Source organism: Gopherus flavomarginatus, chromosome 7 (genome assembly GCF_025201925.1).
Source record: "Gopherus flavomarginatus isolate rGopFla2 chromosome 7, rGopFla2.mat.asm, whole genome shotgun sequence".
Taxonomy (NCBI): Eukaryota; Metazoa; Chordata; order Testudines; family Testudinidae; genus Gopherus; species Gopherus flavomarginatus.
In genome coordinates, this window is record NC_066623.1 from 90,921,466 (window position 1) to 90,947,634 (window position 26,169).

Genomic DNA, 26,169 nt, shown 5'->3' on the forward strand with positions numbered 1-26,169 from the left:
TTGTATTCAGATATAGTCCAATACTACCAGCAACAGTATTGCTGCATTCCCATCTACATCTAGCTAGCTAATCTCTCTCTCTACATGGTAATATGACTCTCATCACCATGGTATCTGATTTATGGGGCCAAATTAATTCCTTGCTTAACTCCATCTCTGTAACTCCAATTTGTTGAGTTAGATATGGAGCTAAGTGAATATGTAGCCAAACTGAAAAATCAGACAAAATTTTCATTTTGGGTCCACCCAAAATAGTAATTTTTGTTTGTTTGTTTGTTTCTCATCAAAATAGCACTGAAATTTTATGTCAGGTCAAATGAAATATTTAGTTCAACCAAAAACTATTTTTTCCAGGTTTTTTTGTTTCATTCTTAGGTGTTTTTGAATCTATTTGAAATAAATCTTGATAAATTGCAAAACAAAACATCATTTTGAAAAGAGAAATTGACATACTGAAATGGTTCTTTTGCTATTTCTATATACATAGAGGCCTAAACGGTATTTTCCAGTGAATAAACCTTGTGTCCAAAAATTTTGCCCGGCTCTAGTTAGGTGCAGAAATCAATGGGTAAAAATCTCTGGGCTGTGTTATTCTGGAGGGCCGACTGGATGGTGAAAACAGTTCCTTCTGACCTATGAATCTTTAGGCACTCTGTTGAAATAAAATAGTAGAAAAATATTTAAATATCTTTAATTAATTTCATTTGGTTGTAATGGCAGCTACACAATGACCAGTAACAGCCTAAAGCATTCTCTTCTAAAATACATTTTTGTGTTGCAGACACTGCCTCTTTCACTCATTGTACTGAGGTCCCTTATTGCCCAGTATTGTACTAACTCTGTCTGGTCTACTGTAATGCGTTAACGCCCCCTTGCCCATTGTACTAGGTTAGCACCTCCTTGGCTATAATAAGTATGAAAAAAATTGAAGGTTTAACTCATCAAATGGAACTTTTCAGTGACTTATTAAAAGAACCCCTGCGGGATTACAGAACACAGGTTTGCTGTCATCTAGCTAAAAGACTCCTTCATTTTTATGTGTGTAAAGACAATTTCTCCTCTTGAAACTGTTTGATTCTTCCCTGAATGAAATCAAGTGTTTTGAAACTTTTTCAGGCGCCCCAAAGGCTCGCTTCTGTACTACGGACTGTAAAGGGCTGTGAAGCTCTCACGTAACCATCACATAGATGCTTTTCAATGTGCTCATAGAAATGAGCGTTCATTACTTACCGCAAGCTTTTATAAAAGCTGAATAAAATTGGGGAAAGAGGAAACTGTGAACTGTGTCCTTCTTGATCATGAACAGTTGTGGGAAGAGGTTGTATAGAAAGCTGTCCCCAAGATTGCATGGTCTGTAATGAGGTTAGTATAAACTGTTGCTGAAGACTTCTTGCCTAATGACACAAGAAAGCTAAAGAAACGTGGGATGAAATAGCTCCCCTGTTAACCTGCCGTATACATATATACTTTAGTGCTGTTACCTCTTGTACTTTGAAAGCACATAGCAATTTTAATTTGCAAGATGTGAGCCACTTGCTGTATATAGAGAGCATTCTGTGTTTTTTTTTCCTGTATAGGCTCTTTGGAGACCTATCTTCGCACCACAGGATATAAATTATTCCCAGTGAAGCTACTTGTATCCTGCACCAAGTGAATCAGATCCTTGGACTATTTTCTAATGTACACGTGCTGTTCTCTCACACTGTCTCATGCGCTCAATCTCTCACTGTATAGTGCTGAACTGTAGCTGCTTTCTGATTTTTAGAATCTATTCTGGACCTGAGAGTTTCGGAGGTGAAAAGTGTAGCAAGTTTCCAGTGACCTGCTCATATGTTTTATTCAGATGCCAATAAAATAAGTGGAAATACGTGAAAAACAGTCAAATTCTTGTATTCAAATAATTTTAATTTGTTAAACTTAAATTCCAAGACTGGAACTGTAAACAAATTCACATGGAAGTTTGGAGCAGTCTTTCCCCAGTTGTTGACAGGGCATGTGGAGGAGTCAAGAAGGGGACACCAGCCCAAAGAGGATGGGGAAGGAGTAAAACCCCATTTGCCCTGGTCAGCGGAATGGTCTGAGTACCCCAGGAAGAGACAGTGACACTATCCTAAAGGATAGTACAGACTGTGCTCCTCCTACCCGTCCAGGAGCTCAGGGATGGATTAATCTCGCCGCATATTTATCTGGACCGAGTAGATCCACCCATTCCTTATGTAAGTGCTTATCTGGTACAATCTAGCCAACCATGCAATAATGGAAACTACTAGAAGGATCTGGAAGGTCATGGAACAGCCTATTTAAGAGACAAGGGAAACATTTTTGGGGACATTTTCTTTTGGTGCTTTATTCAGATGCCAATAAAATAAGTGGAAATACGTGAAAAAGAAAAGCAGCATTTGACTTTGTGCTTTCACCTCTTCCAGGTTACTTCACTTTTGACCAAAAGCCCAGTACAGTCACCAAAGCCAAATAAACCGAACTAGAAAAGGAAACAAGTGTGAGGACCAGAGACAACCCCTGACCTGTCACCCCACGAGGCTATAGTGGATGCTCATTTGGATTATCAGGTCCTGCTCACTCCTTCCCTTGATGTGCTTTTCTTTTCCCTCTTGACTGTTCCCTTGTTGCAATCTGTCTAACTAAATCCAAACCTACATAAAACTGGACAGAACCTCCTGAGTGATTGAGTCCAGTCCCCTACTATCATAGTTTACGCTGTCATAGAATCCTATTCATAACTTTAAAGCTCTATTTTAAAACAAGTCAGGTAGTTTTACCTCACTACTCCTATTGGAAAGTTTTTCCAGAACCTCACTTCTCTGGTGGTTAGAAGCCATCTAATTTTCAGTTTAAATTTATTCATAGTCATATTATAACCATTTGTTCTTGTGCTGACATTGTCCTTAAATAGTTCTTCCTCCCTGGTGTTTATGCCCCTGATGTAGTTACAAAGAGCAGTCAGATCCTCTCTCAACCTGTGTTTTGCTAAAGAAGCCAAGCCCTCTGTATTCCCCTGATTATCCTACTAGCCTTCATCTTTCTTGAACATGGCCCATGGTACTGATTCTTCATTAAGGGATTTCCAATAAAACATCATCTGTGGGACAAATACACTGGCCTAGGACCCAAGATTTTGCAGGGCTTTAGAGCAAAATGAATGGCACCAGAGGTAAAATGCTGGGCCCAGCAATGGCATAGTGAGCTCAGAATGGAACTCTGGAATCTTCTCTCTCTGAACCCAAAAAAAACTATACCAAGGGAATTTTCCACACTTTCCTGAATGCCTACTTAGCAGCACACTTCTGTGACCTTTAGAATCGTAGGTGATCTCCAGCTAACCCTCAAAATCGGGGATTGGCAAATCGTCAAAGGTTCAGAGTTTGGGCTGAATAAGAATTAAAAAGTCTGGTTGCTTATCTAAATCTTATCCAAATTATCCAAATATTTGCACCAATCATTCCACACAATTCCTCTGGCTAGTCCTTGCCCCCTGCCCCATACACACACACACATACAATCATCTTCTCTCAATCATCAACCCCTCTCCCTACTATGCCTCAGGTACATCATCCCCTCCTTTTCAGTTCCTGGGGTGATCCTTAGCACCATCTTGTTCCTTCCCAAATTGATCTAGGTGTACACTAGCCTAATTTTCCACCTCTTCAGGAGGTTGTCAGCAAGTCTTTAGTTAGTGGCCAGCAGGCCTGCTCCCTGCTCTCTATAATCTTCTGGGACAAAGTGGGGTAGCAGCACAGGTCCAAGAATAGTACATAATCTTTGTGTTGAGAAGCTTAGAAATGTGTGGAATATTGTTCATTTCAATATACTATACATTTCAGCTATGCTAGTTTCCCTTGATGCTCCAGTAACTATCATCTAGCGGCTTAGGCTGAATCACAGTCAGTGGCAGTATGTACAGTTTTATGTTTTTAGAGTCCATTGACCACTAACTTGCAGGTCTCTAGTTTGTTTTATTTATTCTTCAGACATTGACTAAGTATTGGTGCATGCACTACCACAACTCCCTTTCATCACTTTCTATACATTTCCCAATGCATTGGGTAAGTGGGAATTTATAGGTGGAGTTGCCGATGTGCTTTCACATGAAGCATATTTTTTTTTGAGCTGCATGTCTCATATTTGAATTTCACTTTGTTGTTACCAGCAGAAACTTTTATGCCTGGAAGATGAGATTTATCAGACCCCTCCAATGCTTCTTACAGCTGCATTTCTTTGTGGATTGGCTGGAAGGAGGACACTGAAAGTAAGTTACTGAATGTATCAACTCCGGGCTTCTACGTGACATCTGAACTTCTCCTGATTCCAGGTTTAGTAATAAGCACCACCAAAATACCACATAAAGCTACCAGAACAATGAGCTAGGCACTAGTAGCAGAAAGCTAGCAAAACAACTGTTCTCAATCCCACATGTTGATGGATTTCCAGCAGCGTGTTTAGGTCTCTGGAGTTACAGCCCCATTGACAAAATTCATCTTTTTTCACATGAAAACCAAATTTTAGTAAAACTCTTACTGATCTTAATAGTATCGCCAATTCTACTCCAACAAGAGTCTTGTGAGACAGGGGCCAATAGTCTATGGAACAATAGTATTATCACTAGAGAATCAGGTAATGAGAGAGCTCAGAGGGTCAACAGAACAGTATCCATATCAAGATGTCTTTATAATTTTATTGAAATAGTGCTTGCTAGATATTAAAGAGTACTTTTGATATACTGCATATTTTGTGAGTGGAGATGGAAAATTCAATGTTTTACCTTTTCACAAAGGAAAGCATAAATGTGAGTAGTTTTATTGGGTATGAGGACTTTGTTTTTTCATGCATGCTGCGTCATCATTCATAAGAGATGAAAATCAACCACTGAAAAATCTGGAAGTCTTCAGATCAAATTTATTATAAAACATGAGGAATTCAGGATCTAGCTTAAAACGAGTGAGATGTCAAATCTCTGATTTCTTTTGGTTCTTGCATTCTTTGTTTTTAATGTCACAATGTCCAAAGATTCTGGGAAAGAAATTATGACTCCAACGAGAATGTAATGGAAGATATTTAGGCTTTTTGTATTTCCCATCTTTGTCTTTTGTAACTTGGTATCTAGATTATATGCATGATATTTCTAATTTCCCACTCATGGGGATCTCAGCTGATTGGTATAGATCCTACCAGAAAAAAGTAATTAAAATAAATTACATAAACCAAGATCATCCTGAGTGGGAGATTAGAAATACTGGGCTAGATAGTCAATTGCAGTAAATCTGCATAAGTCCATAGACTTTGATGAGCTCTGCCAAGTTACCTCAGCTGAAACTCCAGCTCATTGACTGATTCATACAATAGACAGTAGATACCTATTGTCAAAGGTGAAGGAAAACGCAAAGTGCATAAAGAGTATAACCCTTATATGGCAGGGTTTCTTTTATTCCACTACAGGCCATATGGAATTGTTCAGTTGGTCATTATGTCACACTTTGATTTCAAGAATGAATATTGTTATTTATTGATCAGTGCAGGAACTGCTACAGAACAATTCAGAAGTTGCTTTCCCAGTATTATTTCTAAAAAGGCCATGAAAAGCGTAATCCTGCTACTGCTTTCCCCAGAGATGAGAAAAATGAAATGAATTTACACATTACAGCAACTATGTACGAAAAACTAAGAAACTGGATGGCTGCTGAAATAAAGGTCAGCATTAAGGGGCCTGTAAAAACGTGTTGAAATGCTTTGTGAGTTAGGGCCAGATGCTGCCAGCCCTACTCAGATTGAGTAGTATTTTATTCCTAGAGCACTCCTATTAAAGTTTTTAACTTCTCAAGGAGTAAGGTACTGCTCAGTATGTGCTTGATCTACTCCCTTTAAAGTGAATGAAACAACTCCATTCACTTCAGTAGGAGTTGGATTGAGCTTTGTGGACAAGGCTGCCAGAATCTTGACCCTTATCTTTTACATATGCATAAACTAGGATGGGAACGTGCAAATACAATTCAAGTGACTAGACCACTCAATGTGCATGCAAAAATACATTTTGCGTGCAACATACTGTATGGGGGGAAAGATACTGTGCTGGCTACGTAAAAGTCCTCCTGTCCTGTAGGAAAGGAAAATCTTTTCTACAAATACGCAGCATTGTTCTGTGGTATTCACTCTAATGAACAAGAAATGCTCTGCAGTATAAGAGGAAAGTAAAAGGGCCAGGACACAAGATATGAAAAATTTCAGCCAGAGGCAACTGTGAAATGCAAATCTGGATTTCAGCCCTGATTCCAAAACAGATAGATTTGGGGAGGTTATTTAGGCCCTTCTCTCACAAACACAGATCAAATTCATCCTTGATGATCTCTGCCCCAGGTGAATCCATGAATTAGAACCAAGGGTAAATTTTTCCCAAATGGTTTACAAGTAGTACTCTTTTTGTGATATCACTGAACATTGCCAGGAAACTCAGAACCCAGAACTAGCCTGTGCATACAGTACATCCATGGTCAATTACAATTCAAGGCTTTAGGGCTATACCTCATGTCCAGGTGGGTTTAAGTTGCTTGGTTAATATATATGAATGTCACTTCTACATTCTAATGTGAAATTATATAAAACAGAAAAAGGAATACTGAGCCATTTAAAATATAGCAGAAATATCCATTTTATAAGTGTAACAAAGTTCTTCCTAATTAATGAAATATAAGGTATTTAATTCATTACTGAATTAGCCATTAGATTAATTTTAAAACGAAACTGTGTTAGTCTGCATTGCTTTTTTGTTTTCATGTGACTAGATCTCTGGGTCTTTCAACGTCAAAGTCGTTGATCAAATACTGATAGGTGATTTTGCATTTTTTGAGGGTAAAGTCAATGTCTATTATTTGTATTGGCAGAAAAGTGTTTCTTTCTTGGGAGTTATAAACTGCTTATCTTATCTGGCCTATGACCTGATGTCACAGTGACCTAGTGGTAAGCCATCATGCTCTTCATACGTTCTGCCCCTAAGTGAGTTTATATTGAATTTATAACCTGTTATCATTAACTTCTTTAGCTGTCAATAATACAGGAATGTTCTTACTATTTTATGGCAACTGGATGAGCCTGATTCACCATTCTGTTACACTGGTTTTATAGCATAACTGAATAGAGAATCAAACCCATGGTCTAGAAAACAAAGACATCTGCAAACACCTTGCCTGAGAAATACTATCATTTTTGTAGGCTCTTCGGAGTAGTGGCAATGGATTCCTCTGCATTTGGAAAGTGCTTAGCACATTTTGTATGGAACCACAACATAAATGTAATTATTAATTAGTATTTATCTGGGTAGTACCATAAATGTACACAATGCTTTTAAAAACACATTAAATCAAATCTTTGCCCAGGAGAGCTTAAAGGCTAGAGCCAGATTATGGGTGGTCTGGCATGGGATATAATGGAGGAGAGAGAGGGTGAATGGAGAATTCCCCTTTTCCTTAAGCACTTCTGCAGAGGTCTCAGTCCTTGTGCTCTCAGAGCACAAGAGAGATTCACATTCTGCAACTTCATGAAGGTGGTAGATTATGGAGGAACATGGGCTGCCTTCTACAATGGCTCTTAGATTATAGTCAATGTGTAGGGCCCAGAGAACCTCTTCTGAATGGTTATAAAAATGGCCATTCTGGCATGTACTCTTCTGATGATCCCAGATACATTCTGTGTGCCTTATTGTTAAGGTAGACAGAATACCTCCACAATCCTATACATACATACCGACTGGGGTGATGGTGCTAGCAGCCATAATTGAGCATCAACACGTTATCTATCCAGTCAAAGTATATCAGAACAAAATATTATACTGGCATTTCTCTCCTTATTGTCCACTGTGACCATAACCAGGAATACAACCACATGCAGTGGCCCTTATACAAGAACAGTGTTTGAAAGCTAGGTACACTAACTGTTTGTATCTCTGAAGTATCCTGTTTGTACAGATATGGTTTCCTCACCAAGGTAAGTTAAGTGAAGACACATTTTCATGCAAAGGCTAAATTTCAGTACTACTTGATGTTGTGTCTGCATACCAATGCCACAGAAATTAAGAGCTACCTGACCAAGAAATCCGAATTAGGGCAAGATGAACTTATAGCAGATATCTGCTAGCACTCAGATGTGACCCGACTAACATCAAGCTGACTGACATTTTCCCTATCCAAGCACTGCGTCAAGTTAAAAAAAAAAGAAAGCAAAAGCCAAGTAATTAGCCTGACAGCTGATGAGTGTGATGAGGATGATGAATCAGTGCTTTCCATTTCTGTAGATATATAATTTCCATAATTATAGCTAATTTAATAATTTGCCTTTTTTCAAAAAACATTTTCCTCTTTTTTAATCTTTAATCCCATTGTAGAAGCTCAAAAATCAAATGAAATATAATTTTGTTCTGAGATGGGCATTCTGTGAGCGGTGGAGTTTTGTTGGCTGTTGTGGGGTTCATATAATTTGTTCTTATGGCTGTTGTCAGGGGAGCTGTGGACTAGAGCTGGCTGGAGGAAAATGCAATTCATTGACAACATTTGAGATTTTGAAATTTATTTATGAAAACAAAGCCTTTCAAACAATTTGATGACAATTGTGTTCAAACATCTGTTTTCGAAAAGGCTGGGGTTTGATTCAGGGCTCGTGCTCTCTCTCTCTCTCTCTCTCTCTCTCTCTCTCTCTCTCTCTCTCTCTCTGTGAAAATGACTGAAGAGTCCACCCTGGACCTCAGAAGCTTTCCTGTTGAAATGATCATTGACACTAGTATATCTCCATGAAAGATTTCAGCTTCAACGAAACAATACAGTTCAATGAAAAACCATTTCATTGAAAATGTTCCAACCAGCTCCACTGTGGGCTTTGGATAGATGCCCCCTTTTAATTTTTGCATAGTCCAAAAGAAAGACAGAAATAATAAATAATTTTGCCATCAATGTCATTGTGAAGGCACTGTGTCTGGTCCCATGGGTATGACTCCACTGAAATCAGTGGTGCTAACCAGTATGAAACTGGAGTAACACGATAGGAAATTGGGCCTGCAGCCTTATCTCTAGTACATTGGACTGAATTGTCAGGGTTTTTGTTGTTTTAGAACAACAAAAGAAACTTTTAAAGCAAGCTGATATAGCACAGTCCCTAGGTGAATGCTGGACAATTAGCATCTGGCAGCCTGGCCCAAACTAGAGAAGATTCATTGTTAGTTATCCACTGCCCCAGAGCCAGTAGAGGAAGTACAAAACATTGTCTTGTAAGCCACACTGAAACACTGGCTATTGAATATTTTTTTAAATTTCTCAGTGACTGAATGTTCGATATGATTTGTTTGGTCATTTTAACCTTTCTCCAACTATAGAAGCTGTGTACAATTGGAAGGCAAAAATCTTAGCCACCCGATTGCATCCATTTTAACCTACAGTGGTTGCTTGGGAGCTGTTTTGCTAATCCCTTCTTTGTTGTTAGGCAATATATTAGCAGGATGAAAATGGCATCACTGCGCCATAATTCAACAACATAAATACAGAACAAGGAAAGTGCATGGCTTTCAGCAGCAGCCCAACAGCAGATAATAAGAGTCTGTTACCTGAATAGAATCTGTTATGACAGACAATGGCAGCGTGGAAGCAATAGTTCTAATTGGGTTAATTAGCCTGTATTCATATTTCATTTATGGTGCACGTACCTGTACATTCAAAGCATCCTCCCTTATCATGCTACAGCCCTTGTAAGTATACGCTGCCATCATGCTCTCTGGAACTCTCCCCACCCCCACATATTGAAATAGTGCACATCATAGTCCTTATTACTTGTGTTGCTGTGGAAATGGCATAGAATAGTAGCATTGTGAACTTCTCTCACTTGCCTTCCCATCATTTTAAAAATCGTGTTTTGCTTATTGTTTATATTCTACCAATACCTTTGTAGTTTGCAAATGAAGTCTGTGACCAGACTGCAAATTCTTCCTCTGTCATGAAAGTATGCACCCACTAGCTGGTTACTGTCGGGGTTTTTTCAGTTGTATTTATTTTAGGTGTATTTCAGTGGCGCTCATTACTTGTATTTTCCTTTTCCTCTGATTTCTTAAAGTGGTAGGTTGTTTATCTCTTCTGACCTTGATGTTTTGGGGAAATGCTAGATTAGGGCCCAGTGCTACTCCCCTCAAAGTCAGTGGCAAAATTCTAGGGCTGTCTTTCAGGGAACCAGTGAATTTGTGTAGGGTGAGGAATGGTCCACCAGGCTCTCCCTTGAAAAGAACGAAAGGTGTAACAAATTTCTGTACCTTTTTCTTCCTGACACCCAGGAAAACAAACTTGGGTAGTGGGGATTCAGCAGCTATGGTGAGGTAGGAAGGAAATTTTGCAGGAACTGGTGATGAATGGAACACAGAGATACTCTGGAGATTCAGTTATCTCAGGATGTCCCTCTTCTGCAATCAGGAGGTGTGATTTCAGCACATGAGACATACCTGAGATGGCTTTGATCTAGCTAAATCAAAGCAAGCTTGAATAACAATAGCAGTGAAACTGCAGCAGCACGTATGGCGGCAGCACGTGTGGCGGCCACTTGAGTATGTACCCAGGCCCTAGAAGGGCAGGACTATATCAGGCATATCTATGTGTGCTGCAATCAGATCTTCTGATTGCAGTGTAGACATACCTTTAAGCATCCAAATTTGGGGTGCTTATACAAGCTGATCACAAACTTTAATCCTTTTAAGGTTCACCCATCACTAAAGTAATGCTAGAACAAGACTATCTGAACTATAAAACCTATTGTTAAAATAGAAACATCTTATAGCACCATATAAAAATGTATGAGTGCCTCTTACATATTGTTCCAATACTATGTTAATAGTTTCACATTAATAGTCTTACTTAGAGTGTTTCAATATTTTGTACTATGCAAGCCTGGCCAGTTCATCATGATGGCACAATATGACTGCAGCGGTCAGCTATATCATTGAGCTATATCACTGATTACAGTAGAATGAAAGAACAATAATGGAAGCAGCAGAATTCTGATGTTACCACTCAGAAAATATTATGTTGCCACTATACATACAGACACTTTTATAATGTGGCTGCAAAAAAAATAAGCATTTCCTTCATTAGTAATAGCCCTGCACTTTATCAAATACTTCCAGCAGTCACCATTGTACACTTAATGCCCTAGTCAACAAAAGGTAAAGGGGTAAGAAAACAATATAGTCAGTGAATGTTTCATGTCTCTCACACTTTTCTCATTAGTAGTAACCAAATCAGATTGAAATTAAATTAGGATTTCCTAAAAGAAAGTTAATGAGAGAATACTCATTTACACATTTGATATTAGAACTTTAGGGCTCAAAGATCTTCCTGGGTTATTCACTGCCATCTCTTTAATATATTTTTGTAGCATTTTACTTAGAGACGTGCAAACTTTCTATTTCTTTCCCCACATTATGCAGATTACATCTTTGATTGGAAAACACCAAGTGGACGGATCATATGAGTTGGGAAAGATGGTGGTACTTTGAAAGACAGAATGGGACATTCTTTTAGGCTGACATTTTCAGAGGAAGTAGGTGTCCATCCCCTATTGAAAGTCAATGACAGTTGGGCATCGAACTCCCCACTGAAAATTTCAGGCTGAGTTGATAGCAGTTAATAAGACCAAATGACAATTCCAATTTCAAAGTTGGAAGCTTCTGATGCACACTATGGGCCGAATTCACCACTGTGTCCCTCCAGTTTTACAGTGGTGTAACTCCATAGAAATCCCTCTCTTATTAAAACCACTTATAGCAATATACGTACTACCTGCAAATGGATGCCACTGAATTCCTATCACCTGAAAACACTGTGATCTCATCAGATAGCCACAAGATGGGAAACATGTTTCTGAAGAGAAAATGTTAAGGAAAATCCAGTTGATCTTGATTATTCAGTAAAGCAGTATTCTACCATCCAAACTGGCACCGAACCAACGACTTAAATATGGATCTGGCATAACAACTCATATATATCTTGCAAATTTTAACATGTTTCAATAGAAGGAGATATTTTCTTTTTTTTTATTTTTTACTAGAGAACAGCAGGATTTCCAGGAATGGGGATATTTGGGTGTATACATTTTTGTTTTATGGAAGGCAGGTGTGAATTTAGGATTTCCAGGGCTTCTAGCAGCATCAATAATAAGGGTCCCCAGATGAGTTTGCCCTCATCCTACTTATTTTTTCTGCCACTGGTTTCCGTTATTGATTATCTGTTCAACTCCAAAAGTGATGTACAGTAGCTGCTCCATCTGTGCGCCTCGGTGCCATCTACAGAGTAACTGGTGTTGCCATGACTAAGCACAATGATTGTCCACTGATGACTGTGCACGGCACATTTATGTCAGGTTATTCTACATAGTTGACTGCTCCATGCACTCCACCGAAAGACTCCTCCTCAGATGCACTGGCACAGCTCTAGTATGTTATTCCCTCATTTGGGTAGCAATACTCAAGTAAATGTACAGTATCATTATGGTAGAGAGGGAACTAGTCAATGGGCCCTCCACAGAATAGATTTTTAGGCCCAGAATCAGTCTTAAAAATCCAGCACCATTTTTTATTCTTCTTATTCTTAATGAAGTAGCAGCCTGTGGAAATCTTTTTCTTCTTTTTAGCTGCTGTATTTTAGCTACTTGCATGTGAATCTATCTTGCAAGCACTTTTTTTTAACTTTCACAGCCTCAAAGAAAAATACTAGATGTACATTTTGAGTTCTCCTCCCCTCTCCGCATAACAACCTTAGCACCCAGCTACTTGAAAATTATGTCTTTTACTTGATATGTAATTTACATAAAACATTTTCCCTTAAGGGAAGGTTGCATTCAAAATGGACGTAAGCTCATTCAAAATGTGCATAACTGAGGTTCTCTTAGTTTTGGGAGAAATAGGATTTGCAGCACATTGTGAACTTTTTCCAAAGGAAGATTAAAATAATTGTCATTATTACAGGAAGCTGGGCATCAAAAAGTTATATAAGAGGAGTGCAAGGTTGTGGGTAACATTTTCAAAAATCACCCAAGTGATTTAGTGGCAATTCCTTTCAAAGTCAATGGGATGTAATGCACCTAACCCACACAGGTGTTTTTGAAAATTTTACCCACTGCCTTTTCTTAAGATATCACAGCAAAATAGGTTCACTTGTCTAGGTAAACACAGTCCTGCCTCAGCAGAGGGATATGGACTTGACGACCTCTCAAGATTCCTCTAAACCCTGTGATTCTGTGCTCCCATGAAAATGGTGAATTTTCCTCTCATTTTTATGGTGTAAATCTAGAGTAATGCCATTGACCTAAATGGCCAGCCCATTTATTTGAGATTGATACACACAATAGATAGCTCTCCCCAGATAGCTTCACACAAGTCTGTAATAAGACCCCATTCCTGCAAAGAGAACTGCAGTGGGAGCCATGCACAGTCATTGAGCCTCATTGACTTCAGTGGGGCTCTGCATTTGCATGGTTTTCTCTGCAGGATTGTGACCTAAAGCAACATGCACAAATCGCAGTCACTGGAAGATTAAATCATGCATGAATCCTTCTTTAAGACTATGTCACTTTGAAAAACTGATGTATGTCTCAAAGAGCTTGTGGTCTAGATATGCAGGAGGTATAAATCATCATGACTTCACTGAATTCAATGGAGCTAGGCTGAGTTACATCAGCTGTGAATCTGGCTCTGCTGTTTTTAAAGTAAGCCCAAATATTTATTGCCAATTGTTGAATTATTGTATAAAGGTGTGTGGAGAAATGGAAAAAAAGGGCAAAAACAAGAAATATCAGAAATAGATTCCATATTTCATAGAAAAAATACATTTGCTCTAAATTATCCAATAGATTTGCATTAACAGCATTCTTACCCCAAGAAATGTTTGTTTTTTGATTGATCAATACTGATTCTGAAATATGCTTATTTATTTTGGAACATCACTTTGATGATCATGTGATACACTATGTCTTTATAAAAGAGAACCTGGCACCTTCACTTTTAGCTGTATCCTTCATAATGAGGGACTTAATTCTAGCTCTGACTTTAACCCTTGTGGGTAAGTAAGTATGTTATCTGTCTGGATAGGTTTATAGCAGAGACTTTTTTGAATAAGGCTTCAGAGACTAATTGTTGTTCATTTATAAATATAAACTTCGAAGTTGCATAAATAGATAAGAAAACCTGATAGCAAATTCTCCATTTTCTAGGGAAGGAAAATTTGGATATATTCTGACTTCAGAATAAAAATCTGTGTTTAAAAATTAACAGAATTAACTAGAAAGTATTATGCAGTATGTGCTTCAGAGGTTGAGATAAAAATGTGGACAGTACTTTTTTATAAAAAAAATTGTAAAATGATTCTTTGCCTTAACTTCTATATTTTTTTCTCTTTCAGGGAGTCAGCATCTTAATTATCGTAAGTATTTTTCCTATCAGATTATATAATTCTAATGAGTGCAACTGAAATATAATCTGAAAGGTGTAGGAACATTTAATTTAGTTCTACAACTGCTAATGTGCTTCAGAAGTAATATCAAAACGAGCAAATTGATCATTTCTATTTGGAGCTAAGTATACTAAAATATATTCTATAGGTTCTCTGTGATGGTTACTGAGCATTGTTTCTTTATAGAACCTGATTTCAAAGAAAACAAGGTTTACACATACGATTCTGAAAGTGTATTTCTCAGTGGACTTCCAGAGAGAGGACTTGCAAGAGCTGGAATAAAAGTAAAATGTAAAGTGGAAATCAGTGGTATTGGGCCAAAACTTTGTCTTATTAGGGTAAGAAAATGTATCCAATGTGAAAGCTGAAATTATCTTCCTACCTGACTTTTTTTTTTTCCAAGCTTTGGGGAAATAATTAAGTTTCATCATATGTTTTGCTTACTCAGGCAGAATGTAACTGACACTGTTATTTTTGTATGCAGTTCCCTATATTCCATTTGCACTTTGCCAGGTAATTCTCAGCTCAAGCCAACCTTGGGCTTGAAGGATTTCTTCTGCTTTGTGGTCAGGGAGACAACAGAATGTAATTTCAAATTCATAATAATTCATTACTGGATCAATTCAATTGTTCCCAAACTGTACAACCTAAGATTATTTAATCAACTGATTTTGCAACTAGCAAACAAACAGAAATAAACATATTATAGCAGCTGGATGTCATTCAATATCTGGCATACGTATTTTTTTCTGGCTGTTTCTTTAGCTTCAGTGGGAAAATGTCATATTGTGCTACACTGAGATTGTATTCCTTTATTGTATGCTGACATTAATACTTTTGAGTAATTACTAAAGATTTCTGATGATATGAAAATGATTTTGACCTTTAATGTAAGCCTGTGTGTGCTTCCAATGAATGTATTGAAACAGACCCCTTTAGTGCTCTGGACTTTAGTCTTGTATGTATGTGGAAGAAAAATCATCTTTTTAAAAGATTTCACTTGGCAAATTTAAATTATATATAGGAAAGACTAGCGGCTGTGTCCCAATAAGTGCCTGAAAAGAGCAGGAACATTCCAACTGAAGTAGCTACCTGCTGTTGTGTATTCTTATAGGATATAATGAAAGACAACAGGAAATGTCTCTTTTTGGTTATGTAACATGGCGTGCCCTTTCAGCTATAAGGGAAGTTTATTTTTATGCTGCTAAATTTAAAGCATGTGGTTCTGGAGAAGTGAACAGCACAGGAGATTAACCTTTCACTTATAGGCCACTGTTCATATCTACATTAAAGTCAAAATTAATTGTCTCGGACCCCTTCCCAGTAGACAAGTATCTTCATCATAAAACCACCAGCATAACTCTCACCCATGTTGGCAGGCTGGGTTGAAAGCCCAAGTCCTGAATGTGCACTGGAGACTGAACATATAGGGCATAAGCACACTGATGGGGCAGTGTGTTGGAGGGTGGGATTTTGCATTGCAGCAGGGCTACAACATGAGGTGGAGAAGAGAGAGCTGCAGCTATCTGAGCTTTCAACCCTGAGGTTCCCCAGTAAAACATATAGGGAGGAACAATTCCTTCCCTCTGCTCTCTAGTCCCTCCCCCCCCCAACCCCGCACATACACTAATTGTGACTCTAAGAATAGCTCAGCAGCCATGTCATTATTAGCTCTACCCTTGGCTGTGCTTTGTGACTTCAGTTAGGGGGATCATAGCAAGTGCCACCAGAGTTAATGCTGCTTCATGCAACGTTGACTTTCCACACAATTTACTACAGGTCTTCCACAGTTCTGGTGGTAGAATAGGGCTTAGTGTGTCTCTTCTCTGGCTCAGTTCTGCACACAGGCCAACTTTTGGTCCAGACAGATTTGCAAATTGAGCCAAAGGATGGTATGTGTGGAAACATCCCACTCAGCCACTTTTCACATCTTCAGGTTCCTGTCATGGCTTTATCTTGAGGTAATGCTTCATAAAATCCTAAGGAAAAAAGTTCATGGAAGAATGTTAATAGGAAGTCTATTTCCCCTTCTCTCCAGATTTATTCACTTGAAGTAGCAGAATACAATGGTATCTGGCCTAGAGATCAATTTGCACGGTCATCTAAATTGACCCAGGCTCTTTCAGCACAACTTAGAAACCCCGTCAAATTTGAATACAGCAATGGCCGTGTTGGAAATCTTATGGCTCCAGATGCTCTCTCCGATGATGGTCTTAATGTCTATCGAGGATTTCTGAATACGCTGGAATTCACCCTGAAGAAGTCACAGAATACATATAACTTGCAGGAGGTGAGCACTTCGCTTTGGTAATTATGTTTGTGGTGTAATTTGAATAAGCATACACTTCTGGTTCTTCTAACTCATTTATCTGAATTCAGTGTTAAGTGTCTATTTACTAATAAGCAACATCTAGACTTAGAGGAAAGTTGTTCATCTATTCTGTACCACCACTGGTAGATCTGTGCCTTAGTGGTCCAGAGAAGTGTATAGATTTTTAATCTAATTGATCAAATGATTTCAGGGGTGCATTAACAACATTAGAAACTAAGAAAACATGGCTTGTTGGGTGGTAAAAGGAAATCACTCTGAAAGCTATAATGTTAGTCTACAAAAAATGTGAATAGTACATTAAAATAAGCTTAAGCCCTCAGCATATTATTAACATTTCATCTAGAAATAATAGCAATTTGATGTCTCTAAGAAATCATGTATACTTTAATCTCCTTTAGCTCCTATTTGGGAAGGAATATAGTACATATGATGTGTTATTATAATAGCATTTACAGCTGTACTTGATATTCTGTTGGAATTTCCACTGTTTTATGGGTTTTAATGCCATTGTAAGTAACCCCACATTGAAATTCAACACACAGATTGAAATTAATTCAGTTTTCCATAACTATATTTACATTGATGAGGTTGGTTTTCATTTCACTGATATTATTGTTCTTTCAAAATATTTATTTTTATTGCAAATGTAGACCAAACCACTTTCATTTACTTGATATGATCAGAATAAGGTTCAGAAATGAGCTTCAGGATCTCACATTTTTCACAATATGTGTTCCACCTGCAGCACCATATTGAGACCTTGTAGCTTTACTTATCCTTATGCAGTATTTTGCAATGCCCAGTTGCACATCTTCATTATTTCTAAATGAATTGGTTACATGTGATTGTCCGGTTGCCAACCTACATATATGGGTTTAGCTACTGAAATCTTCTCTGAGTTTTCATTATTTTACTCAGTCATTTACTGATTAGTAAACCTTGGCATCTTTCGCTGAGGATCTCAAAGAACTTTAGAAAGGAAGATAGGCATCATGATAGGTCCCAAAACACAGAAGGTGAACCTGAGCTGCAGAGCGTGACTCTGTTTCCTATGCCTTCTAAACTCCCAGTGAGGTCAATAAGAGTTGGGATATTTAAGGAATGAAAAATCAGGTGATAAATGACTTACAAGAGATCACTTAATTAATGGGAGTTTTAACTGAGGTCTGCAAAATCAGGTCCTGTACCAGTAAGTCCTTGGAGTAATTGTATACAGGGCCAGTGCAACCATTTAGGCCACCTAGGCGGTCGCCTAGGACACTGGGACTGGGGGCACCATTTTCTTCGTCAGCGACTGCGGCGGCCAGATCTTTGGGTGGAGGGAGCTGGGGCACGGGGGCGCGGGGAGGGCCACCTGCAGCAAGCAAGGAGGGGAGGGCGGCACGCAGGGGAACTCCCTGCCCCAGCTCACCCCTGCCCCACCTCCTCCCCGAGCACGCCATGGCTGCTTCACTTCTCCCGCCTTCCAGGCTTGCAGCGCCTAAGCTGATTGGCGTCGCAAGCCTGGGAGGCGGGAGAAGTGAAGCGGTGATGGCGTGCTCAGGGAGGAGGCGGGTTGGGGTGAGCTGCTTCACTTCTCCCGCCTCCCAGGCTTGCAGCGCCAATCAGCTTAGGTGCCGCAAGCCTGGGAGTCGAGAGAAGTGAAGCAGCGACAGCGTGCTCGGGGTGCTCATGCTCATGTGCAGTGCAGGGGTGAGTTGGGGTGGGAAGGGGTGCCTCAGGGCAGAGGCTGGGGAGTCGAGAGCTGCTGCAAGAGGCACCTCAGGGCAGGGGCATGGGAGGGGCGCAAGGTGGAAGTTTTGCATAGTGCGCAAAACATCCTTGCACCGGCCCTGATTGTACGCTATCATTAACAATGAAAAGTCAGGAGATGAACCATTCCCCGCAAAAATACATCCACTTATCTCCCTTTAACATTAGTAGAAGTCCTGTTCACTGACTGAAGAGAACCAATACACCTTATACATATAAAATTTTAAAGTAACCATCTGTTAAACCTTCTAATGCAAGAAAATCCCTAGTTAAAACTCCACTATTCTTAACTAATGTATAATTATTGCTTCTCACATTGTGTGTCAGATTATCTGCTGTTCTGAAGCCTTTAATAGAGGAATGTATGAGCTGGAGATTAGATATAATGGGATTTTTAAGAGCAAAGTATCAGCCGCAACTCAAAAAGCTCTTGCTTTTGAAGTTTAAGTCTGACTGATCAAATTATTTCAGCACATATTTATTAATTTTTCCAAATTATATCTCCTATTCCATAGTCCCTAACTGGAAATTGATACAAATCTCTCACTGAGGCAAAATTTTATCCAACTGAAGTCCGTGGGAATTTTGTCTGTGCTTTCAATCTGTGCTTTCAATGTTGTCAGTGCTTTGGCCCTTTGACAGTATATGGATGTTTTTTAAATATGGTGAGAGCAAAGTAGAGCTCCATGTTAGGCATCCAGCAATTCTGCATCAAGAGAAGCATTCTCTGAGAGCTGATTGGTTCTAATTTTTGGCAGGCTGGGATCGATGGTGTTTGCAATACAACCTATGTGTTTCAAGAAAATAGGAAAGCAAATCAAATCTATGTGACAAAATCCAAGGACCTAAACAGCTGTGATGAAAGAGCTCAGATGTTTACTGGTGCTGCATATACTTGCCAATGCCCAGCCTGCAGAGAAGTAAGTAAGAGGGATTTATATTTAAACACATTGTGGGGCTGATTCTTCTCTCACATGCATTGGTTTTACACCCATTTAATTACATTGGCTCCTGATTTATACCACTTTAAGTGGAAGGCAAATCAGGCTTGTTATATCTAATTATCTATGTTTTCTTTCTGCATGGTATTCATGTGTATTGACCATTGTAAAGCCTCTATATCACATTATGCCCTCAGAATAGGGGTACATATGTCTCATGCTGTCTCTGTTCAGAACAAAATTCTGCCCTCTCAAAAGAATGATCAGTTGCTTAAATTTAAGGAAAGAAAAGTTTATGCTTTTAAAATTCTTAGCAGTATGAGCAATGGGATTGAACTTCATTATGTATATATGCAAGCAGAGTTCACATGAGACGTTAATGGGAATAGTATAGTGAGTAACCTTGCAAACAAATGGGTCACACTGGATGGTATAAGTGGTATTTTCTGAGCCTACTATCTATGAATTCTATTCACGGAATTTAAATTAAATAACTTTCTATTTGTCACTTTTTCGTTCTGAAGAAAAACAAGTATTCCCGGGCAACCACTACTTACAATTACAAAATCAAATCTTCCCGTGAGGAGGCTTTAATTGTGCAAGTTGATGTCCAAGAAGTCCATCAGTTCACACCATTCCATGAGGTCACTGGAGGGGATATTGTAGTAGAAGCAAGGTACTGTACATCTGCATAGCTGATCCAAAATTACATATCCCTTTAATTCACTAATTCGGCATCTAAGTAATCTAGTCAAATTCCCTAACTGAACTGAGACCTCTATACCTACCACTTGTTGGCTGGCAATATTACATTTTATAAAGCCTCAACCAGATAATAAAAAAACAAACCTTCACTGTTGGTCATAAATCTGAAACATGTGCATCATTATCCATATTTTGCTAGCTAAAGTTGGTAGTATTTGATGAGTTTATTTGCCTGAGATATTTGACTTATGCCTTAAAAGCCAAGATAAATGCAATTTGTTCTGAAAAAATGCAAACGAATTTATTTGTAGTCAAATACTCTGACACACAGTTACTCATTAAAAGGAAGATCCCTGGAAAACCATGTCACTGAAAGAGACCCATGTGGATATTCACAGCAGTTTTAAATTTGCCATGTTGCCAATGCAGTTATGGATATGGCTAGATGAAAATTTTCCATCACAACTGCTTTTGATGGGTAACTGGGGTTTTAACCACTGAAATGCTACACTAAAAGTGTTTGCTGTCTGGAAAATTTTGAATTTATGTCAAAAACTTTGTGGCCAAGACCTCAAAATATTTGGCTGAAAATTTAAACCTTCCACTTTTCAGCTGAAATCCAAAAACATTCATGTTTTCTTTATGAATATTTTTTAAATTTTCCACAGAAACAAATTATTTTGACCAACTCTAGTTATGGGCTTTATATACAGAGGAATCATGTCACAGAGTAGCGAAGAGAGGGAGTTCTTTTTATCACTTAGATATATTTCACCTCAAGCCAGATCCTAGCTTACGTCAACTGGCATTGCTCCATAAAATTCATTGAGGAACTAGTCCCTTCACTGTAGCCTGTGGGTCTAGGCACTGCAATACCAGAAAGATTAGAACAAATTAGGAATTCAGAGAACAGTAACAAAAATAAATAAAGGGGTAGAGACCAATTAATTAGCCAAAAGAAGCATAAGAGGGCATAACTTGGTTAAACAGTGAACAAGCTGGGGTAGGGTAAGGTATTTTAAATAACTTTTACACTCTAAGGATCAGATGTGGATACACATTTGGGTGGTGATGATGGAAGGTGTTTGATGCAGCCCAGGAAAGGGTCAGGCATAATTGCAGACCAGATGCCAGATCCCAGGCTGTTGTAAGTTAGCAGACCCCTCTTGGAGCCAATGGACTGATTTCCACCCCCTTAGGACCTGGCCCTCTATCTTCAGGAGAGCACAGACTGCTTCCCTCTTGTTCCTCAAGGGCTGCTTGATGCTCCCAAAAGAGTGGAAAAGAGACTCAGCAGTAGCTTTGCTCTGCTCCCTGCTCCTGTACTCCATGAACTGTCCAGCAGACTTGGCCAACCACATAAGGGGTAGTAAGAGGAGGGCATGCAGCCTGGGTCTCCAGGAAGCATTTGTCAGATAATTAAAGCTACTTTAAATACATTTTTCATATGTCTTAAGTAAAATATCAAGAAATTTAATACACTTTAGTACAGATTTTCAAAACTGTTCACCGCTGGCCTAACACTGCTCCCATTGATATTAGGGGAGTTTTACAATTATTTTACCTTTTAATCCCACCCTTAGGCCATGGCTACATTACAATGCCTATGCCAGCCTAGTCCCCAGTGTAGATTCACCGTATGCTGACAGATGGAGGTGTTCTCCCAGTATAGTAACACCATCTCCCTGAACAGCACTAGCTAATGCCAATGAAGAGTGTGTCTGCTGGCAAGATGCATCTACATTGGGGGATTTGTTGTAATAGCCGCGTCACTAGATTTATTTTCCCCCTTCACATTCCCAGCTGACATAGCTATGCTGATATAAGTTTTAAGTGTAGACCAAGCCTTGATATTCATTTTCCCATATATGCACATATGCTTCTTCCCAATACTTCAGAGCTGAAGGTATGTAATAGATTTGGCGTGTCCTGGAAGGGGGAGAGAAACCTGTCTGAGTGTACTTGGCATTGTACTACCAGACTACAATGCCTTTCCAGTAATATAGTATACCTTTTCTGGAGAGGAAAAATCTCTATTGATTGTAGAGATCCTTGTATTCAGCTCCTACTGGATTGTCTGTAGAGTATTTCTATATTATTTTTGTAAAGATCTTATGAAATTCCTTTAGAAACTGTGTGTGGAATGTTTCCAAAGATCTCTGTAGAGATTCCAGATTGGTAAATGCCAATATTCTATGAAGGTTTTAGAGACTATTCAGTACAATCGTATCTACTGGAATGTTCTCAGATGTTCAGTACAAATACCTACAAGTATTATACTGTCCTAAATGGTCTATTTAAATGAAATTGGCAGGATAGGACACATCCCTTTAGCCACAGATATGGCAAGGATAAGAAATGTTTACAAACACAGTCTTTCATTAAAAACTTCTTGATGATGAAGGGTGATGGTTTGGCTCAGTTTGAAAAGCTTCCAGAGGTTTGGATGTATTTCCAAAGTATCTGAATCTCTTTGCTTCAGAAATCAGGTTGGGGAACTCTCAAGAGAACATTTTATCTTGTGAAAACCCCAGGACATTCTGCTTACAGTTGGATCAGTAATAATTTAAGAAGAGACTGTAACATTTCTTGCAGTATTTCACTTTTTCCACTTCCATTTGAAACCAGAAAGTGAAGAAGTGTTTAAGAACTCTCAGGGAACCTCTAGACAGGCTCAAAATTCAGTGATGATTTCTGATGAAGGATCAAGTCCATTATTTTTGTCTGAACTTCAGTACACAAATGGAAATATAACACACACATTTTCTTTGATCTTATTTACTAAGTTCCCTCACCCTGCCCACCCCCAACACACATACTCCTCCTGACCCAGTTTCCCTTCCCCTGGAATTTCAGTTCTTTAATCCTAAAGGGGAGTAAAGTCTAGATCTGACCCTGAGACATTCTGAGTATTGGGAGTTGCAGGTTCTCTCAGGATCAGGCCCTCTCTCTGGTTTTCAGTGCATATGTTTATGAATAACTTTGCATCTTGATAACAAAACACTTTTGTAAAAATACATAATTATATTAAGAGCAGAACCTCTCTTAATTTTGCACGCTGGATCTCATGATGTTAGTTCACTGGGTTTCTCCATTGCAGGCAGAAGCTGGTACTGAGTGATGTGGAAAAACACTCCCCAGAAGTCCCATCAACAGAATTCCGGAAACGTGGATCACTTCGGTACTATTTTGGCAGTGAATGGCTTCCGCTTCCTGGCCAGTTATTCAAAATCAAAAACTTGGAGAGTCAGGTAAAATTAACTGCTGAAAGTAAATATTTCGCTGTAAATTGGTGCTGATGCTTGTGGGAAAGGGAACATATTTGATCTTGCTGTATATTTTAATTTTCTTGCAGATAGTGGAAAACCTGCGGTATCTGGTAGAGCACACACATGAGCGGGTTCCTAGTGATGCTCCATCAAAATTCTTGAAACTTGTACAGCTTTTCCGGGCAGCAAATGATGATATCTATGAGTCAGTTTGGAAACAGTTTTCTAGCCGGCCTGTATATAGGTAATAGTAACTTTAATTCTTAAAACTATGATTGAAGATATGAAATTAATGTGTTCAGATGCAGATCTGGAAAATGATCACTGTCTTTCCTATTGCAGGCGCTTGATTCTGGATACAATTTCTGCCATTTCGACTCATAGTGCAATCAAATTCTTAAGGCATAAAATTGAAAGGCAAGAACTCAGTGACTTGGAAGCAGCTCAGGCAGTGCTTGTGGGCCTGCATTTAAGTACACCAACCCGTGATGTGATAGAGGAAGCTGTGGTAGGATGTTTTAACATTCTAATCTTTCTCCACCAATTCTAGCATCCATTGTATTTACTCCTTTGGCAAGATTGCAAAGGCTTTGAAAATACAAAGGTTTTATATCCGGCAGTGAGGTTGAAAAGACTTTATTTCCTGACTGTGTTCAAGGGTGGAAGCAATCAAAGAGACATAGATGAAGCCAGAATGAAACAGCTGAATATTCTTAAGTGATGTAGTTTTAATGTTGCAAAGTGATTTCTGGATGTCTTTTGTCCAAATTAACTTTATAGTTAGATCAAGATTGGCTCTGTAACTCAGGGACCCCACAACGGCTAGACTGGTATAAATCAGAGTAATTCTGCTGACGTCAAGGGAATAATGTCAGTGTGGAATGAACTTGTGTAAGAGAGAGTAGAATCAGCCTCATTATAAAATTTTGTACATATTCTATGGGTCAGATTCTGCCCTCAGAAGCATAAAGCAAACCTTGGCCCTCTATGAATGTCACCACAGACCAGTTATTAGCATGTTCACCTATGGGGCAGAAAGTGATGGGTTCAAGTCCAATATTAGCATATGCTTTCATGCTAAATAGTCCCATCAGTCTGAATTATTGGGATATATTTAGTATCCCTCTTAGTTTTTTGTCCCTACAGTTCAGGCAATTATAAAGCAACAAAGAACACTCATAGTTTTATCAATACTATGCATCCCTCAGTTCTCAGTAAAATTCACCTTCCCTACTTGGGTGATTTTTCACCCTTTGGATTACAACAAGAATTTAATACCCAACTCAAAATCTGGAATATTATTAAAACAACAAATCTGAAGTTTCTCAGAGATACCATGTGGTCACTATTTGAAATACAGTAACAGCCACTGACCAACTAAGAAGCCGGTCTTTCAGGGAATATCAGTTGCTATGCACTGCCTTTTCCTGCATGCAGATTTATATAAAATGTACATAAATGCAAAATAAAAATTAAATTATTTCTTGCTAGTGATGGTAATGTCCAAATATTTTCTCTCTAGCTCATCCTGAAAAAGGCTCATGCACGCTCAGATACTTTACTGCACAGAATTGCCTATCTAGTCTATGGCTCATTGGTTCACAAGTACTGCTCCGTTTCAGACTCTTGCCCTGAGTCAGCTCTCCAGGTACACAGCCTGAACTTCTTTTATTTATTTTTAATGGAAAAATTGTAATTGAGACAATTAAGGTTGGAAGGACAAAGCATATCATTCTGCACACTTTCATGGTACCTTTTATCTGAGGCTCTCAAAATGCTTTATAGTGAAGTTTCATGACGCACTCATAGGCACCGACTCCGTGGGTACTCCAGGGCTGGAGCACTCACGGAAAAAATTGGTGGGTGCTGAGCACCCATCAGCACTCCCTGTGGCCCCGCCCAGCACCCCTTCTCCAGCTCACCTCCGCCTCCTCTGCGAGCGCAGCATCCTACTTCTCACCCCTCCCTCCCAGCGCTTGTGCTGCAAAACAGCTGATTCGTGGGGCAGGGAGGGAGGGAGGAGGAGGGGGAACACAGCACACTGGGGGAAGAGGCAGGGCCAGGGCGGGGATGTGGGGATGGGATCCAACAGGGGCAGGGAAGGGACAGAGTTAGGGCAGGGACTTTGGAGATGGGGTTGGAATGGGGGTGGGGATGGGTGGAGTTGAGGTGGCGCCAAGGGTGCGGAAAGGGGGCCATGGGCACCCACCAGCGCCGGAGAAAATTGGCGCTTATGGACACACTTCTATGGTACTGATAAATAGAACCATTTAACAGATGTGCAAATGAAGGAACACAAAGCTTAATTCCTTGCCTAAAGTCAAGCAATGAGTCAGTTGTAGAGCTAGGAATAGAACCCAGAAATCTTGACACCCAGTCACCTACTTAAACCAGTAGACTACACTGGCAATAATAATATCCAGTTCTTATACAGTGTTTTTCCTCAGTACGTCTTAAAGTGCTTTGCAAAGGTGGTAAGTATCATTTTCCTCATGTTGCAGTTGGGCAAACAGAAGCACAAAGGGCTTAAGTGACTTGCACAAGGTCACTCACCAGCAGGGCCGGCTTTATGATCTGCGGGTCCCGACTGGAATACTCGGCAGCGGTCCTGGGCTTTGGCAGCACTTCGGCGGCGAGGGGGTCCGCTCCGGGTCTTCTGCAGCACTGAAGAACCTCCTGTCACCAAAATG

The 26,169-nt window shown here is 39.3% G+C and overlaps 1 protein-coding gene across 1 annotated transcript in view; it reads left to right on the forward strand.

Moving 5' to 3' along the window:
• Positions 1-26,169, forward strand: part of LOC127056014 (vitellogenin-1-like) — a 61,788-nt gene that overhangs the window by 2,000 nt on the left and 33,619 nt on the right. The window contains exons 2-11 of the mRNA XM_050963657.1: positions 4,205-4,267; positions 14,430-14,450; positions 14,667-14,818; positions 16,519-16,770; positions 19,323-19,484; positions 20,030-20,181; positions 23,311-23,461; positions 23,566-23,723; positions 23,822-23,987; positions 25,002-25,127. Coding sequence (XP_050819614.1) covers positions 4,205-4,267; positions 14,430-14,450; positions 14,667-14,818; positions 16,519-16,770; positions 19,323-19,484; positions 20,030-20,181; positions 23,311-23,461; positions 23,566-23,723; positions 23,822-23,987; positions 25,002-25,127 — 1,403 coding nt within the window. The remainder of the gene's footprint in view (positions 1-4,204; positions 4,268-14,429; positions 14,451-14,666; positions 14,819-16,518; positions 16,771-19,322; positions 19,485-20,029; positions 20,182-23,310; positions 23,462-23,565; positions 23,724-23,821; positions 23,988-25,001; positions 25,128-26,169) is intronic.